Source organism: Pygocentrus nattereri, chromosome 21 (assembly GCF_015220715.1).
Source record: "Pygocentrus nattereri isolate fPygNat1 chromosome 21, fPygNat1.pri, whole genome shotgun sequence".
Taxonomy (NCBI): Eukaryota; Metazoa; Chordata; class Actinopteri; order Characiformes; family Serrasalmidae; genus Pygocentrus; species Pygocentrus nattereri.
In genome coordinates this window covers 30,246,837-30,262,902 of record NC_051231.1, presented here as the reverse complement: position 1 = coordinate 30,262,902, position 16,066 = coordinate 30,246,837, and the positions used below count along the sequence as shown (strand labels likewise).

At 40.7% G+C, this 16,066-nt stretch overlaps 1 protein-coding gene across 3 annotated transcripts in view; it reads right to left on the bottom strand.

The window, feature by feature from the left end:
- sort1a (sortilin 1a) overlaps positions 1-16,066 on the bottom strand; it is a 50,326-nt gene that overhangs the window by 11,708 nt on the left and 22,552 nt on the right. For all 3 annotated transcript variants that reach the window (XM_017711132.2, XM_037532195.1, XM_017711140.2), the window contains exons 3-18: positions 14,571-14,644; positions 14,134-14,236; positions 13,814-13,975; positions 13,446-13,519; positions 12,187-12,236; positions 11,662-11,789; positions 11,432-11,576; positions 10,170-10,325; positions 8,319-8,425; positions 6,394-6,496; positions 4,226-4,397; positions 3,171-3,361; positions 2,737-2,926; positions 746-862; positions 532-640; positions 300-412 (exon numbers count right to left, since the gene is read on the bottom strand). In XM_017711132.2, the coding sequence (XP_017566621.1) occupies positions 300-412; positions 532-640; positions 746-862; positions 2,737-2,926; positions 3,171-3,361; positions 4,226-4,397; positions 6,394-6,496; positions 8,319-8,425; positions 10,170-10,325; positions 11,432-11,576; positions 11,662-11,789; positions 12,187-12,236; positions 13,446-13,519; positions 13,814-13,975; positions 14,134-14,236; positions 14,571-14,644 (1,994 nt within the window). The remainder of the gene's footprint in view (positions 1-299; positions 413-531; positions 641-745; positions 863-2,736; positions 2,927-3,170; positions 3,362-4,225; positions 4,398-6,393; positions 6,497-8,318; positions 8,426-10,169; positions 10,326-11,431; positions 11,577-11,661; positions 11,790-12,186; positions 12,237-13,445; positions 13,520-13,813; positions 13,976-14,133; positions 14,237-14,570; positions 14,645-16,066) is intronic.

Below are 16,066 nucleotides of genomic sequence, written 5' to 3'. Positions count from 1 at the left end.
ACATGTTCCTCTGCTAACACCAGGCGCTATCACCAAAACAGGCAAGCCCACAGCCTGGTGTGGGCAACGTGGATAAAACAGTACATCACAATTCTTTTAAATGATACGTATACGCATCATCATATTTTGTCACATTTACAAACTGCTATAAACAACTTGAATCGTTATTATTCAACCTTTCACATAGTGCACTAAATCCAGTTAATCAGGACTAATAATGCACATTTCTAGACTATTATGGGGGAAATGGGCAAAGTAATAATCAGTCTATAGCGGTACTGACGGGTGTGTGAACTGACCTTCCTCCGCAGACATACTTCTTGATGAGCAGAACCCCGGCCACAGCACCAATCAGCAGAACAATGATGACTACAGCTATTACTGGAGCTGAGCTGCCGGAATGAGCCTCCGACTGAGACAGGGAAGAGCGGAGAAAGGAAGACAATAAGCTCAACCCAAACCCCCTGTAATTTCCAGACTGCAGTTGAAGGTATGCTGTGCATCTAATATCAGACAGAAAAGGTCCCTCACCAGCAGCTCTGGTCTCAGCAGGTTACTGACACACTTTTTGCTTAGGTCGATCACCCGCCTCTCTGGCATGGTGCCTCCCTCACACCGGTCCCCTGGGATCTTCCTGTAACTGTAGCAACAACAGAATGCACATTCACTCAAAACTATAGTCAACCTTAGTGATCAAGCTTGATCAAGACAATTCCAAGTTGGGTACAGCCTTAAATTTCAGTACCCGCTAGTCTGCAGCTGCTCCTTGCGGCCATGCAGGCAGAACTCAAGCGTGTGGCCCTTCAGGTCCGGTTGTTCCACACATTCAGAGCTGTTTTCTGCACGGTAGAATCCAAAGTCACTGTAGGACACAAACAAAACAAGAAAACTTGATAGAATGGAAATGGAAAGCGAGAATCAAAATGATACAGACAAAGCCGTAGCACATACTACACGCGTTTATTTATAAAATTATTATAGTGAGGGAAAACCAGCAATATTAAACGTGTTCGTATCTTACTTTATAACGTGTGCCTCTATGTACCAAAATGTTCTTAATTAATTTCTACATGACCGTTTTCCAAATTTTCTTTGTCATTTACAATTAAATCCAGCTGTTTTGTTACTGTGCCTTTTAGATTGATATATGCTCTGTTCTGATTGGCTGCTCTGTATAGTTCGTCACTCACAAAGCACTCAGAGCTGAAACACTCTAACTTCAATATGAACAGTAGACTGAAAGGTGGGAAATCAATGAACGGACTATTTTTGCAGCCTAGTTTCCCTGTACGGACTGTATGGACTGGGTCTTGGATGGTATGTTTTGAAACGTGGAGTGTTTTTCCTGTGATATGGGCCCTTTAACAACTTTTTGGCCTAATTACAAATGAAACTCCTTCAGCTTTCCGTTTATGAAAATAAAACAATATTTAAAAACCAATATAGCTTCTATCTGCACAGTAAGTAAGAAAGCTTTCAATGCCACTGCACACCAGATACACTGCATAGTGTAGCTCATACCAAGTGCAGCTAAACCACACAGAATGCACTGTAGTTAGAGCGCCTATACACATAAAGCTCATTTTAAACTATACTCCTATAGATTAAATGGAATAAAAGTTTCCCCTGAATAATCATGTGTTCTATTCATCATGTTAGTTCTATCTAAAGCTGATGTTCACACAGCAGGTAAACGTGGACCGAATCCGATTTTTTTGTTTGGCTGTTCAGATTATCTTTTAAATGTGATCTGTATGCGACGCCAACATGCACAAAAGAACAATGCTTCACGTGGCTCGCCCAGAGGTAAACAAGCGAATGCCAGTCGCTCCTGGAGCTTTCTGTTTCGTCTCCGCCAGCATCACAGGAGTGATTATAAAGTTACAGTGGTTGACAGTTGAAAAAAGAGAAAAAAGGGCATGTTTCTCGGCCAAAGCCAGTATTTTGGCTCGTGTCCTAAGATTCTTCAAACTTTTGATGCTGCAGCCTCGGCCTCCTCCGGCTGTTTCGTTCGAAACCTCTTCAAAACACGGAGCATTTGCGATGAGTTTCTTCTAATTAATCATTCTAATTTGGCACAGAAACATCAGCCTAAACATTTATGAGCCTCAGCTGCGCAAAATTATGATGAATGTGCAATTGGACTGAGGTAAAAGTCGCATGAATTCCCATCTGGCTGTTCAGAGTCGCTTTGCTGCGGATCGGATACGGATCAGAATTCAGTACCACACGCGAAAGCGTCTCAAATCGGAATTGAAAACGTCAGATTCGATGTGTTTTTCACACTGACACACATCTGTGTCACATATGAAGGAAAACATTGCATATGGGCCACTTTTACCTGCTGTGTAATCGCAGCTACGTTTATCACAAACTTTGTCTTCAAGCTAAATTATACTGACTAGTAACGTCAGCTGAGAAACCAGACCAGGATGTTTATCTGATCATCTTACAGAATTTAGACTGAATGATTTTTCAGAGTTTATCTAAAGCCACGTCATCGACTAGGGCTTACTGTGTTCTCCTTCTAGGTTCAATTTAATGCACTAACAGCAGAATGCTGATGATGTGCTGTTGCGCTTAGAGAAATTGAGCAGTTCTGGAGGTCGCCAAGACCGTGTTGCTTCACTACATCAATTAAAAACACTGACTTTGATTTTTAGACACTGCCTGGCATGGCCTGTCTGCCATGCGACAAAACTTTAGTGTGATCCATAAATGTGACAAATCTCTCACCACTGGAAGTCATCCAGTGTGCACGGACACGGGGTGGGCTGCTTGGTGATTATATAATCACGTCCGTTCCAGCACACAGAGTCTTTCCGTAACCGTAGCAACTTCTCCTTGTATCCCAGCAAGCAGCCGTCAGCCGGGTCGCTGGTGTCATCCGAGTGGGCCAGCCACTGCACGTAATCCTCCTCACCACCTGCAGGGGGAGACGGAGCGTCCTGGCTGAAACCTGCACCATGTTTACTTCTCTTGCTTATCTGAATGAGGAATTTCAAGCATCCAGAACCACTATAAACACAAAAATACTTCACTGATAAGTAAATTCCCAGCTGGAATAGTCTCTAAATAGTTCAGATGGCCAAGCAGAGCTCACCTTTTATGCCTGCAAAACACGTTAAACACACACAGGCACATTCACATGCGCACACCAATATACTCACAGTCTCTGGAGAAAAGCTGCTTGAAGTCAATGGTGACGGACACCCAGTACTGACTTAGCATAGACTCCCTGTAACCCCATAGGCTGACATTCATGGACCGAGCTCCAGGCTCAGAGGCCAATCCCGTAAAGTATATTGGTTCATCTGTGAAGTTAAACACGTGCCAACACTGGCCCTCGTCTGTGGAGAATCTGATACCAAAACAAAACCCAAACAATAAATTAAAAACATGATCTAAAATCAGCTTTGTGAATACAAATGCTTTCAAAAGTCAACCAAAATACAGCTGTTAAAATCCATTCCTAAATGAATATTACGAAGCAATATTTCAGAGTCATAATCTGAAGACAAAACAGAAGCCAGAACTCTAAATAATAAATGATTAGCTTTAGTTTTTGATCTAACACAGCACGTTTACCTCACTACATTAGCCAATTACAATACTAATATAAACCTGAGTCAGGGCTAAAAACCAGGGCATTATTAGGGCACTACAGCACACAGAACAGAGCCACCTGACCTGAGAGCAGCCTTTATCGGTTTTGTTTTTGTTGCTCAGAATCAATATGATTTACCCGTTGTTTAAAAGTAGTGTTATGAGTTTTGACAAAGGCAACCAAAAACACAAACATCTATGCAGTGATTTGAACGCCAGTGACCTGTGTGCAAAGCTGCGTCACTCACTGCACTATTTAATCACCACATAAACTTTGGTTATAACTCCATTTAAGAGCTCCGCAGAGTCTCATATAAATACCTATTCTAACAATAAAACACACTGTGTGGCAAGTTATTAACACCTCCTACTGGCCACATTATGTGGGTGTTAAGCAGTATAAAATAACCACATAATGGAATATGATTATCAGTGTTTGTCACTGGTGGTATTCCAGCACTCAGGTCGGAGGAGAAAGGAGCAAGGCGGTCAGTACTGCATCAGAGGGGGGCGGCATGTCAGCCAAGCTACAAGCTCTATTCCCTGTGGGCAAAAGAGCAGGGGCTCACGCCCCCCCCTCTCTGGTCCATCTTTGCATGTGCCTGGTAGGCAGACTTACTTGATTTGATAGATGGGCTGTGCAGGGGTGTGTTCAACAGCCACCAGCAGTCCTCCCGAGTCTAGGATGGAATAGTGGTGGGGTCCCTTGAGTGCCCGTGACCACGTGTATCCCCCATCATCAGACACGAAGACATCAGGAGACAACACTGACACAGCATTCCCTACGCTGCCTGCAAAGAAGAGCGGAGATAGATGGTGAAGTTGAGACAAATACAGATGAAAGAAAGCAGGAAAAACAAGCAAGGTCCAGCATTTATTCTAGAGCAAAGGTCACTAATAGGTGGACCGTGGTTCGGACCCAGACGCTGTCCTATGCGGACCTGGACCTATAACCAATAAACTATGGAGAATTATTTCATTTTGATGGGGTGGTCCTATTTTAACCGGCGTAACATTTATAATCATTACGGTAGCTTTAGCGGCCCGGCAGACACACAGACCAATCGTGTGCATTGTAAATATCACACGTGACGCTGCTCAGCCAATCAGATCTGTGCATTACGATGAGGACTGAGACTGGAATGAGTGACACACACCCAGGGGAGGGGCGAGGAGAGAAACAGCGGTCAGAGAAGAAAGTGATGTGCTTTAAAAAAAGAAAACTGACAATAAATGTTGTTGAAATGTTACTGAATTGTGCTTTATTTGATCTGACATTCAGTTGTTGACTGTATAAGATGTTGATATACCTACTAGGCTACTTCAGTAAACAGTACATGACACTGAATCATGATGCAAGTTAGACATTATGATGTTCTGGACCTTCGCTTGACGAAGTTTTCTTTAACTGGACCTTACAGGATTTTAATTGAATGCCCCTGTCCTAGAGCAACACTGGATGCTTATAAGGCCACTCAAAGGCCACTGCTGAATTCACACCATCCCAGACGCTGCCACGTAAGCCTTGACTCCTTGACTGTACCACCTGACGAAAAAGTGGTTTACACAGGTTTTATTATCCTGTTATGTGGAGCATTGCAATCATTTCATATTAAATATCAGGGAATTCATGACTTTTACATCCTGACCTCACAATATTATACACTCTGTAACCACTTAAGCAATGAAACCTGCATTGTTGTTTACATTCCATTGCATCTGCTGGTTCTGTGCACAGCCAGTACTGAAGTGCAATACCCCTGTCTATTAATAAGCAATGCTGATGTTTACAGCACTTGGTATTTACACAATTGTTGTAGAGCTGCTTTACTGTTTTGTACACTGTATTAGGTTTACATTTGCACAATTATCATACATATACATTTATATTTTATACTGTGAGATGGCAAAACTAACTGCACTTGAACAATGACAATAAAGACACTTCGTTCTGTTCTGCTCTAGTCTCGTCTAGTGTAGTCTAGTCTAGTCAATTTCTATGTCTGTATAAGTTATTCGGCTGTTTTTCAAACCAAATAAAAGCAGAAGCAAGACTAGAATTTGTATTGTTTGCTCAATACCATAGAGAAAGACATCAATTACGAGTTGCACAACACAATAATGTTCACAATGAAGTTCAGGAGGACAGTTGTGATGCCAATAGGATCAATGTAACAACACTAAAAAGGATTCTACAGTTTTACATACCAGACAAGCTCAAATCTTACATAGTACTGCTATTTGTAGCATTTGACCGCAATTTGATTTGGCATAGTTGAAACTAACGCTGTCTTCAAGTCCTCTTCGGAAGTTCCTACTCACGATTTCGGAGCTCGTAAGTACGACTTAATTTGTGTTCAAGTGGTTCTAGTTGGAAATAAGATCGATACACTGGAAATAATGTTTTTTCCGCCATTAAAAAGAGTGTGTATTTTGCATTACTCCAACAAAGTGAAGAGCACAGGATGCATTTTAATGCAGATAGATGGATCTAATAACATGCTTATATCTGTATTTCCACGTGTGGATGGTCGATTGTTGTGGCTGATTAATAACTGAAATTCTGCCAGTTTATCAGCAGCTATCATTGTGTTTTTGTTAACATGCCTCCATCTCGGAAACTCTGAGCTCACTGAAAAGAAGAGCTTCCCATTAGTAAATATGACACTGTGTTGGAGTTCATCGTCAACCATCTCGTAAAAGCGATATTGCTGACAGGACTCAAAGGCAGCAATATTCATACATAAAAATCGGTGGTTTGCAATTGTGTGTATTGTGGTCAGATACCATGAGCGAGGACGAGGCCGACAGCGTTGGGTTCCGTCAGCGGCAGCATCGGCACATTGAGCATCATGGAGGTGCTGTAGGAGGCGTGGATGTGGAGACTACACTGTAGGATCACCAGCCACAAACACAAATGCACAAGTGTCAAACAGATCAAGTGCACTCAACACAGATTACTTGTTTCTTTGCTTCTTTAAAAGTAAGTTGGCTCCATTCTGTGATATCAACCCAAAAATAGAAAATACACAAGCAATAACACCAATAAAACAAGGCACAGAATCTGCATGCAATTACTAATAACCAACAACTGTTCAACATGTTCCATGTTTAAATGAATGAGTCAGCAGATTGTGAAAGAAAGAAATAAGGCAGTAACGACAGCACTCACATCAACGCTGTCCCGAGAGACGCATGTGTCAAGCTGTGGGAACTGCTAGTGATATTTCAAAAGGCCTGGAGGTTTGGCTCTCGTAAGGCCTGGGCTGGGAGTTATAAACAAAAAGCATGGCACTGACTCTGCCCACATTCTGTCCTTGTATGGGAAGAAAGAGGAAGGCAAATAAAGCCTGCATGTCGTGGCTGTCATAACAAACCCTTCTACCTCTGTAATGGTGAGCTGTTTTAAACCATTTCTATTGGTCCATTAGTCTCAACATGCTCACATAATGGTAGAGACAGAATCACTTCGTTGGCCAAGAACTGCGAATTTGTCTTTTTGAAAACTGTATATGCATAACTTGACAAACCAACACAAACAGAAAATAAATAATACCATAAACATGGAGGCTTTATTTTCCCCAATTTGTGGGTTTTATGTTCCAAAAAGAAACGTAATTCATTTGAGACATACCGAGTAAATAATGCCTGTTACAAACTACAGATGTCCAAATTTAAACTAGAGCTGACATAAAAATCCCAAATAGCACCAAGCTAACCCCACTAGCTTGAAGCTAATGGTTAGGTACCATGGTGAAAATACAAAGAGCATTACTGAAAGGTGGCATCACAACGCTGGCTTCCAATCGCGATGTCCATCAGTCACTGACCGTGGACGATGGCATCATCTATTGGCCCACCCTAATACATACTACATCAAACTGTTTCATTTAAAAGTGAGCACATCTCAGAGAAATTTGGGAAAAGAACCTAGACCAACCTCTCAGAAGAGGACTGGCTTGATTGTTTGTCCAGTGTACCTCATCTGGTGTTCATGAGCTTAACTTTAAACTCATGAATAGGATGTACTTTACACCTGTTCGCCTGCAAAAGATGTTTGCAGGCAGATCTAATTTGTGCTTTAAATGTAAAACTGAAAAAGGAACGTTCTTCTATGCCATTTGGCAGTGTAGAAAAAAAAAAATCGACATTTCCTGGGACAGAATGATACCGACGGCAGTGTTTTGTTTCTAATGCTTTTCTGGCAAAACGAAAAAAAAAGGACCCTAATTTGACGGGCCAGTCACAGACCCACCTACTGTTGAACAGAGGCTTTCCCAAGCTACAGCACTGCTTCCCTCGGAAAAACTAACCTACATCACCAAATGGACAAATTCTGGAAACTTTGGACCCCCTGTGGACTTACGTAGAAAATCTTTCTGAAAATTCTTTGTATGTTGGCCAGTTGTGCAAAATTTCAATGTATGACTGTCAATACTGAATAGAGTGCAATTAAAAAAAAGGGAGGACATAAAAGTTCCATAATTTGATCACTTTAAAGCTGGATGGATGCTTTTACTCTCTTACATGTCTGCATATACAATGTATGACCGTGGAATCAAAATGCAAATAGATTTCTTTAAAGCTTTGTTGCTCTTGGTGCACAGAAGCAAAGTGCATAAAGCTGATGTGCATTAGTTAAACTTGGTTTGGTGTGTGTGTGTGTGTGTGTGTGTGTGTGTGTGTGTGTGTGTGTGTGTGTGTCTCCTCACCCTGTCAGGATCCCCTGTGGTAGAGTCACATTCCCCATTCCAGGGTTTCTGCAGGGGTCTCCATTTCCCCCCCTGATCGAACGTCACGACAGTCTGAACAGAACCATCTACACAGCCAAAGACAAGAGTAGCACATATCAGGTCAAATCAGACCTTTTCAGCAAACACAGGAAACAAAAACAAGCACAATTAGTACAACATGGACTGAGAGGAAGCTCAAAAACAGCTTTTTGGTTCATTTTATTTGGCCACTTTAAAGTAAATCACTAAAATGAACGCAGTTTAGTTTATTTGCTAATAAAAAAGTGAATTACTCAAGACCACAAAGTCAAGTATTAAGCTCTGTGTTAATCTCCTTCCTTAGTAGTCATATTGGTTTTTTTCTTTTGTCAAGAGGCCCAGTATCTGGTGCCAGGTGAATTCATAAGGTTGCTAACTCTCTCGGTTTTAGTGTGAGATTTTGGGATTTTCTTCAAGCTCTCGCGCTGCGCAAAGAAATTTCAAACCGGCGAATCAAACTACACATTCAGCAAAGCTGCAAGCGAGAATTTTGGTTCTTCCTGCATGATGACATCTAATTACATCATATCACAGCCTATGCTGTGCACTGGCTGTCTCCAAAGATCATACAGTTGGAACACAACCGAGTATCTCCATGTCGTTTTTTCCCTTTTGACATTATTTGAAAACACAAGCTGTCCTTTTCATGATCAAAGGACCAAAATAAATGGTCCACAACTATTTAATAAAAAACTCATTACATTAACTTGCATTAAATTATTGCAATCCTAAGTATCATATTTATACCACGCAAGCTGACTGGTTGAGAGGCGTTCTCTTGCCATAATCACGCCCCCCCCAAGCACTGCATCACTCCGCTACGACACTGTTGCTAAGCAACAACTTCGACAGCTGTAGGAGACGCTAGAGCCAGTTGAATGTTTTTACTTCTTACTTTGCCACAAACAGAAAATGGACACTCATATGGACACACATATGACCGAGAGCTGATTTGATCAGACTCTGAAGACGAGACGACACTAAATTCCCAAACTGTCATCACCACTGAGCAGCTTTTGACAGAAGAACGGCTAAACAACTTGGAATCAGCCAGAAATTAACCCGATACCATTCGCCAAACTAAATGAGCTGTAAGCTGCTTTACAGACTGGCTGGAACAAAACAACATTAATACTGATGTGGCAAAAATGGACAAAACTGAGCTAAACTTGATATTGTGGCAGTTTGGCTCAGTCTGTACCTCAAAAGGTGGGGCTTACAGCAGACTGAGCAGCGAGTGGGCGGAGTTGTAGCAACAAGCTGCTTGTTAAGGAACTATAATAACGCTTCATTCACAGCCCAGTTTATTTATTTCTTACTTACTTATTTAACTGTTGTATAAAAGCAACAGAACACTTGAGGTTGTGTGTTACCACGATAAACTTTCCTAGGTTAGGAAGGACTTTCCCTCTCCTGTAAAGTTTCCATTTTGTTGATACAAGCTTTTGTTCCGACAGCAACAACATATAAATGTATATTCGAGTCAATGGCATGAAAAGTGATCCGGTCAGCTCCTGTCTGCTTAAGCCTTGCATCCCATCCCTCCCCCATCTCCTGGGGGAACAGCAGCACAGTGTGCAGAAAGGCCGAGCAGCTGGCTGAACAGACCCCAACCAAAACAGCTTAAATCAGCTTATTTGAAAATGGCCATACGCTTGCTATAAACATAAAATATTAAAAATCAAAGAAAGAACTAATGAAGAAAGAAAATGCTAAAGAACCGCTCGCTGGTGCGAGTATGACTCCGTCTCTGTCGCATACATTAGAGGGAAATGAGTTACACACGCATACCCTGAGCTAGTACACTGGTCATATAGACCCCCCTGAGGGACGTGACGTTTGTGAAGTCAGTGTCGCCCCCTGTGGATGTGTACAGATGGCGCTCAAGTGACTTGGAGAACACGATGCCTCGGTCATCCGACACGTAGATGGTGCCCATTCCTGAGTCTGCAGACAGAGAGACAGGGGTAAGAAACAGAATCAACAGTGAATGTAACCTGGTCAAAATACCACTACTGAAAAACTGACACCAGAGAAATTAGGACAATCAAGGTTTATTACAGCGAAATCCTTATGTTTTCAATCTGGCTGTCAATCCTACTTTGATGTAAGTGCATTTTTTTAATTATCTTGGTGTTTTGCTTACATATTAAATCCACTACTCCTTTCAAGAATAGCCTGCAGCTGAATCTCTGGTGAAATGAGTAGTCAGAGCACCATAATGAACAGCATCTTTCAGAATATCCAAGGACAATCTGTCACACAGTCATATGTCAAAAGTTTTAACAATTAGGTTTTGTTGATCTTCTAAGTGAAAATAAGTGAATACATTCTACACAATCTATACTATATGGCATTTTCCTGCACATGTAGGTGCACAATTTCTATTTGCTTTGAATTTAACATGTAAACTTTGTACAGACCTCATTTTATGCTTTATTTTTCCCAAATATGTTAAATTCAGCAAATGAACTGTAGTTGAGCATTATAACGTGCAGAGGTGTTTTCTTATGTAATTATTTTCATTTAGAAAATCCACAAAACTGTCATTTAACCAAAACTCTTGCATAATTCTATAGTCTTGTTGCAACACCTTACATTTTTTATCATCTCAGATGGACTAACCCCACTGATGTTGCATAGACGAGAAAACTGAAGCCAATACAAAAACGATTTTACTGATTTACTGATAAAACATGATGGAACAAACATTCTTTTCCATAAACAGGAAATAACTGATAACATTGTCATTGTACTCACAATAAATATTGTGAAAAAATTATATCACTTAAGCTTTCAATTGGTTGATCTTTTAAGATAAGCTGTTCTGAGGGCATCACAGGCGTCATCAGTACTTCAACATGACTGAACAAATGCATGTTCCATTGAAAAGAGTTCAGTTAACTTCTCAAACTTCAGATAATGAAATACTGTGATATACACCGTATACTGTAGAAACGTCTTACATTATTATGATATTTTTTGCCATACTGCCCGAGCGTAGTGTTTGGGCCCCTTTCTTCATTCTACAGAAGTATGTGGATGTGACTCACCTCCAGGTTCGTCCACATGCATGAATACCATGTCGTCATTGGCGGCCAGTATGGAGTAAAACTGCTCATGTCCCACCGTGGGCAGCTGGGCCATGTTCCACACCTCACCCTTATTCACTGACACGTGGATCATACGTGTCGAACCCTGACACACAGAGAGAGGACAAGAGAGTAAGAGCTGTGATCAGTTCTGTACAACACTTAAACAAAACAGAGGTCCATGAACGTACCGTGGCAGACATGACTGAGGCGAAAATAAAGCGACCTCCCAGCCCAAAGGAGTAGATCCTGCTCCCTATAGTCTTAAAGCTTTGGCCAAAGTCAGAGGTCTTCCTCAGTTCCAGCATACCCTTGTCACCTTACACAAGAAGAGTACACATATGCTCATTATTCTGGCACAGTTCATTTCGCTGCTGTTGGAAGAAAAGCTCGTATCTCCAAAATTGCAATTTTACAGGAGAAGGAAAAAAACTACTTTACTTTTAATGTAAGTCAATGAAACCAGCCCCCAGCAACCCCCCACCCACCCCCCCAAGTCATTTTGGGCCAGTTCCTTTGTTTTTTCATTACAAAATTTACACACAATTTAAAGAGTAACAAGCATTTGCAAATTATGTCAAAAACCAAAAAAAAACCCATCAAAAATAGAGATACAAGGTTTTCCTCCAACAGCTGCAATTTGCTGTACTGCTTTACTTGCAATGACTAAATTACTGCATTCTGGCTGGTGATACGAGACACAATAAGTCACTTACTGCAGGATCCATTGGGGTTTGAAGTGAAGAACAGAGTGTCGGCACTGCCCCTGAAATTCCACACAGATACATCACAAAACATCATTAACCCTTTCAAAACTAGGACACCATGCGCTGCTACCTGAATCACTAACAAACAGGGACCAAGGAGCAAACAAAAAAGGAAACATGAAAGATGAAAACGTAACTCATAAAATAATCATCCTTAACGTTTCCGGAACAGAAATGTTGATCTAAAATCTCTGTCACTGGTTTATAATGTACTTTTTCCATTCCACACAGGTTTATAATGGTATCCTGGCTATTGACCGCACAAGCCCACCCAATCAAGTGTTGAGAAACAACCTTAAGGTAAATTATTAAATGATAATTCCATCAGTTTTTCAAAATTTCTGAATCGTCCGGTGGTTAAGATGTTAAAAAAAATACTATTTATTCAGTTATTATTATTTATTATTTGTTATTCAGAGTGGTTTGATGTAAAATGGTAATATAGTATAAATATAGCCATTTTATTTACAATCCAAATCAATCAGTGTACCTAGACCTGCACCAGTGCACCTGGTTCTTATCACCATCACTGTGAGTGATTCTGAGTCGGTTTCTAGAACAGAGCATTTCACGCCAAACCACTCTGAATGACTTCGTTAATGTCTACTCAGAACTTTTCTGGAAAAAAAATAATTAAAAATCTGTGGAACCAAACTTTGCGGTCTTAGTCCTCCAATCACTGCTTAGCGTGTCGTTTCCATTACATATTTCCATAAAATATTCGGAATTTGAAGCTGGAATTTGAAGCCAAACTCGAATTAAAACAAAGCTTGTTTTATATAAAATTTAAAGCATAATTTTATATAAATAAATGCCGTGCCACTGTCAATGGTCTGAATAGGCACAATGCCCTTTTACTAATATAGCTTAAACAGATTAAAACTATATATCAAATATCAACACGTCTGTATAAGGTTATCAAATGTAAGATATGAGGTCTCTTAATATAAATAAAGTCTCAGACATTAAACGGTGTATTTCTAACCATTTCATGTAATAGCCTTCTAAGAGGGAGGCATTAAAGTCTTCAGATGTCTGGTTCCTATCACAACCACTGTGAACAGCTCTGATTTAGTATTTTTCTCTAAAATGGAGCATTTCCCATTAAACCTCCCTAAATGACTTTGTTTACATCTTAAAGGCCAAATTACAGATAAAAATTGAAATATTGGTGCAATTCCCTGTGAGGTTCTGTGCTTGCGACTTACCATTTCACCAAACAAACTGTGTCGTGAATCTTCTTCCAGCTGTGTCCAAAATCAGTAGACAGCCACAGGTCATACTGTGTTAGAAAGACAAAGCTCCACTGTAAACCATCCAAATGCTCAGACTCTTACTATGACATGAACTGCTTAAGGTTAATGTTAATTAGCCCTTTATGAAGTGTCTGCTTCATTATGTAAATATTTTATGAAAAATGGACCAATCAGAATGGTCCAAATTCACTTTGAATAAAACCTTATATTAAATTAATTAACTGCGTACATTAACATGTTTTTCCTTTATCTATAGAGATACACGTTTTTTACGATAGCACCAATATAGCATTTATTTATTGAACAGCTGTTGTTCTTACTGTGATGCTGATGGAAGTGAGTATGCTGCTGTTTTCCGGGTTGTAAGCAATCTGCATTATCGGTTGGAAGGGCAGGTCAGAGGGAATAAAACTCTTCCCAAAATCCAGCGAGCGGAAGATCCGTGCGCCCTTCCCTTCAGACACATCACCTGTGAGGATAACCTGGAGGAGTGGAGATGCAAAATGACACATCTGTACCTTTTTTACCCCCCAAAACTTTCAGACTACACACTGAACCTTTTACTGAACCTTCAGACTGAAAACTTCTAATTGGCCGCTTTGAACTGAGCAGTGGAGCACATAAGATCATGGACCCTCACCTTCCCAGAGTTCTCTGGGCCAATGGCAATGCCAAACTCGGTCTGGATGAAGGTGTTGTTGATGAGGTCCGTAACATCCTGGAAGGACTTTCCATAGTCTTCGCTGACTCACAGGAAAGGACACACAGTTATAATTAATAAACAATAAAAAGTGAAGGACTATTCATAAATACTATTATTGAATTAACAGTACATACTGAACAATAAGTCTAAATCTAGATTAATAGCAACTAAAAATGACTAATAATCCTAGATTTTAGAGTTTAAAGGGTTAACTAGCCTACAACAGTATTCTACCTAATGTGTCCCTAAATGACTACAAAGCTTCAGTTCAAAAGACTGACTGAAAACTGATGAGGTCATGTAGTGTAAAGGGTTTTTGTGAGGGTTGTGTGAAAGGGACTCCGTGGGTCCCCAGAACTCATTCATACTCTTACCTTCTGTACAGTTTGGACTGGCCAAAGCGGATCATGAAGAAAGGCACCTGAAATGTGGTGAGGACCAGCAGCACCTGCACACAAACATACAGTATACCGGCTCTATACAGTGCGAGATGAAGCCGAGCTAACCAATGCCGGACCCATAGGGCCACTACACTGCACAGCTGAAAATCAAATCTACGTCATCATTTTCCCCTCATTCCAATTAGTCTAGACATGTTTTCTGTCACGAGACAAGCAATAAGCCACGAGAGGTCGTATGTAACAGTGATCTTGGTTAAAGGGTGATGCTAGGTCTGGATGCGAAACGCCTACCTGTGGTAAAATCCATGTAAGCATGGCCTCAAGTGGCTTATAACCTTCAAGCCACAGCAGCAAACAATGCAATATACAGTTTAAATAAGCACAATGCAGTAAAATTCAAAAGTTCAATACAAAAGTGTCTCATTTCTCAGTAAAACGTACACACTGGAACAAAATGTTGCTGTTCAGGCTCCATGGTGCAACACACAACGGCAGCACATTACACGGGAGTTTAGTTTGAAAATGCCCATTTTCCTTCACACTGTGTGTAAATTTCATGATGAATGGACACAAAGAAATGGCTAAAAATGGTGTGGAAAAACGTCCGGTTCCACTGACTTACATTAAGAGTATGTTATGTCCTTCTCCTGTAAAGTTACCATTTTGGAGATACGAGGTTTTCTTCCGACAACAACGATATAAAAACTCAAACTCAAATCAAACTGGGTTTGATAAACAACATTACTCATAATTCAGTGTTACCCCAGTGGGATCTGAGCTCTAACAGGGTCATAACAGAACAGAGTGCCCTTTAAGGTACACAGAGAACATATACAGTGTATGACTGTGGAATCAAAATGCAAACAGATTTCTTTAAAGCTTTGCTGCTCTTGGTGCACAGAAGCAGAATCAGGTGAGTCAAATTAGAAATCATACAGCTCACCTTTTTTTCCAGTGTGCATAAAGCTGATGTGCATTAGTTAAACTTGGTTTGGTGTGTGTGTGTGTGTGTGTGTGTGTGTGTGTGTGTGTGTGTGTGTGTGTGTGTGTGTGTGTGTTATGTAGTCTGTGTTCCATTAATGTATTCTTTAAATAATTTGGGATTGTGAAGAAAAGAAAAAAAAAAAATGAAATAGTGGAGAAATCTGAGATTTTATGATGCACTGCATTCCTACGGAACGGCAAACAATCACTGCGAGGAGAAATTTAAACAGCTATAAACCAGTGCAGCAGGGTTGAAGACCCCTGTCAGAGTCTGTGTGTGCGTTCTGTGTGAGAGAAAGAGGTGTGGTCAGAGCAGGTCAGTTGACGAGGGAACCCAGGCTTAGCTGTGCACTGAAGCATTTAATAGGGATTCAGAGTCTCGGCCAAACAGACAGATACCACAGCGCACAGGCCCGAGCAAATCCGCTTGCTTGTAAGACTCTTACAGCTTTTCATTTAGCTCTTCAGCTGAAGCTCAGACTCTC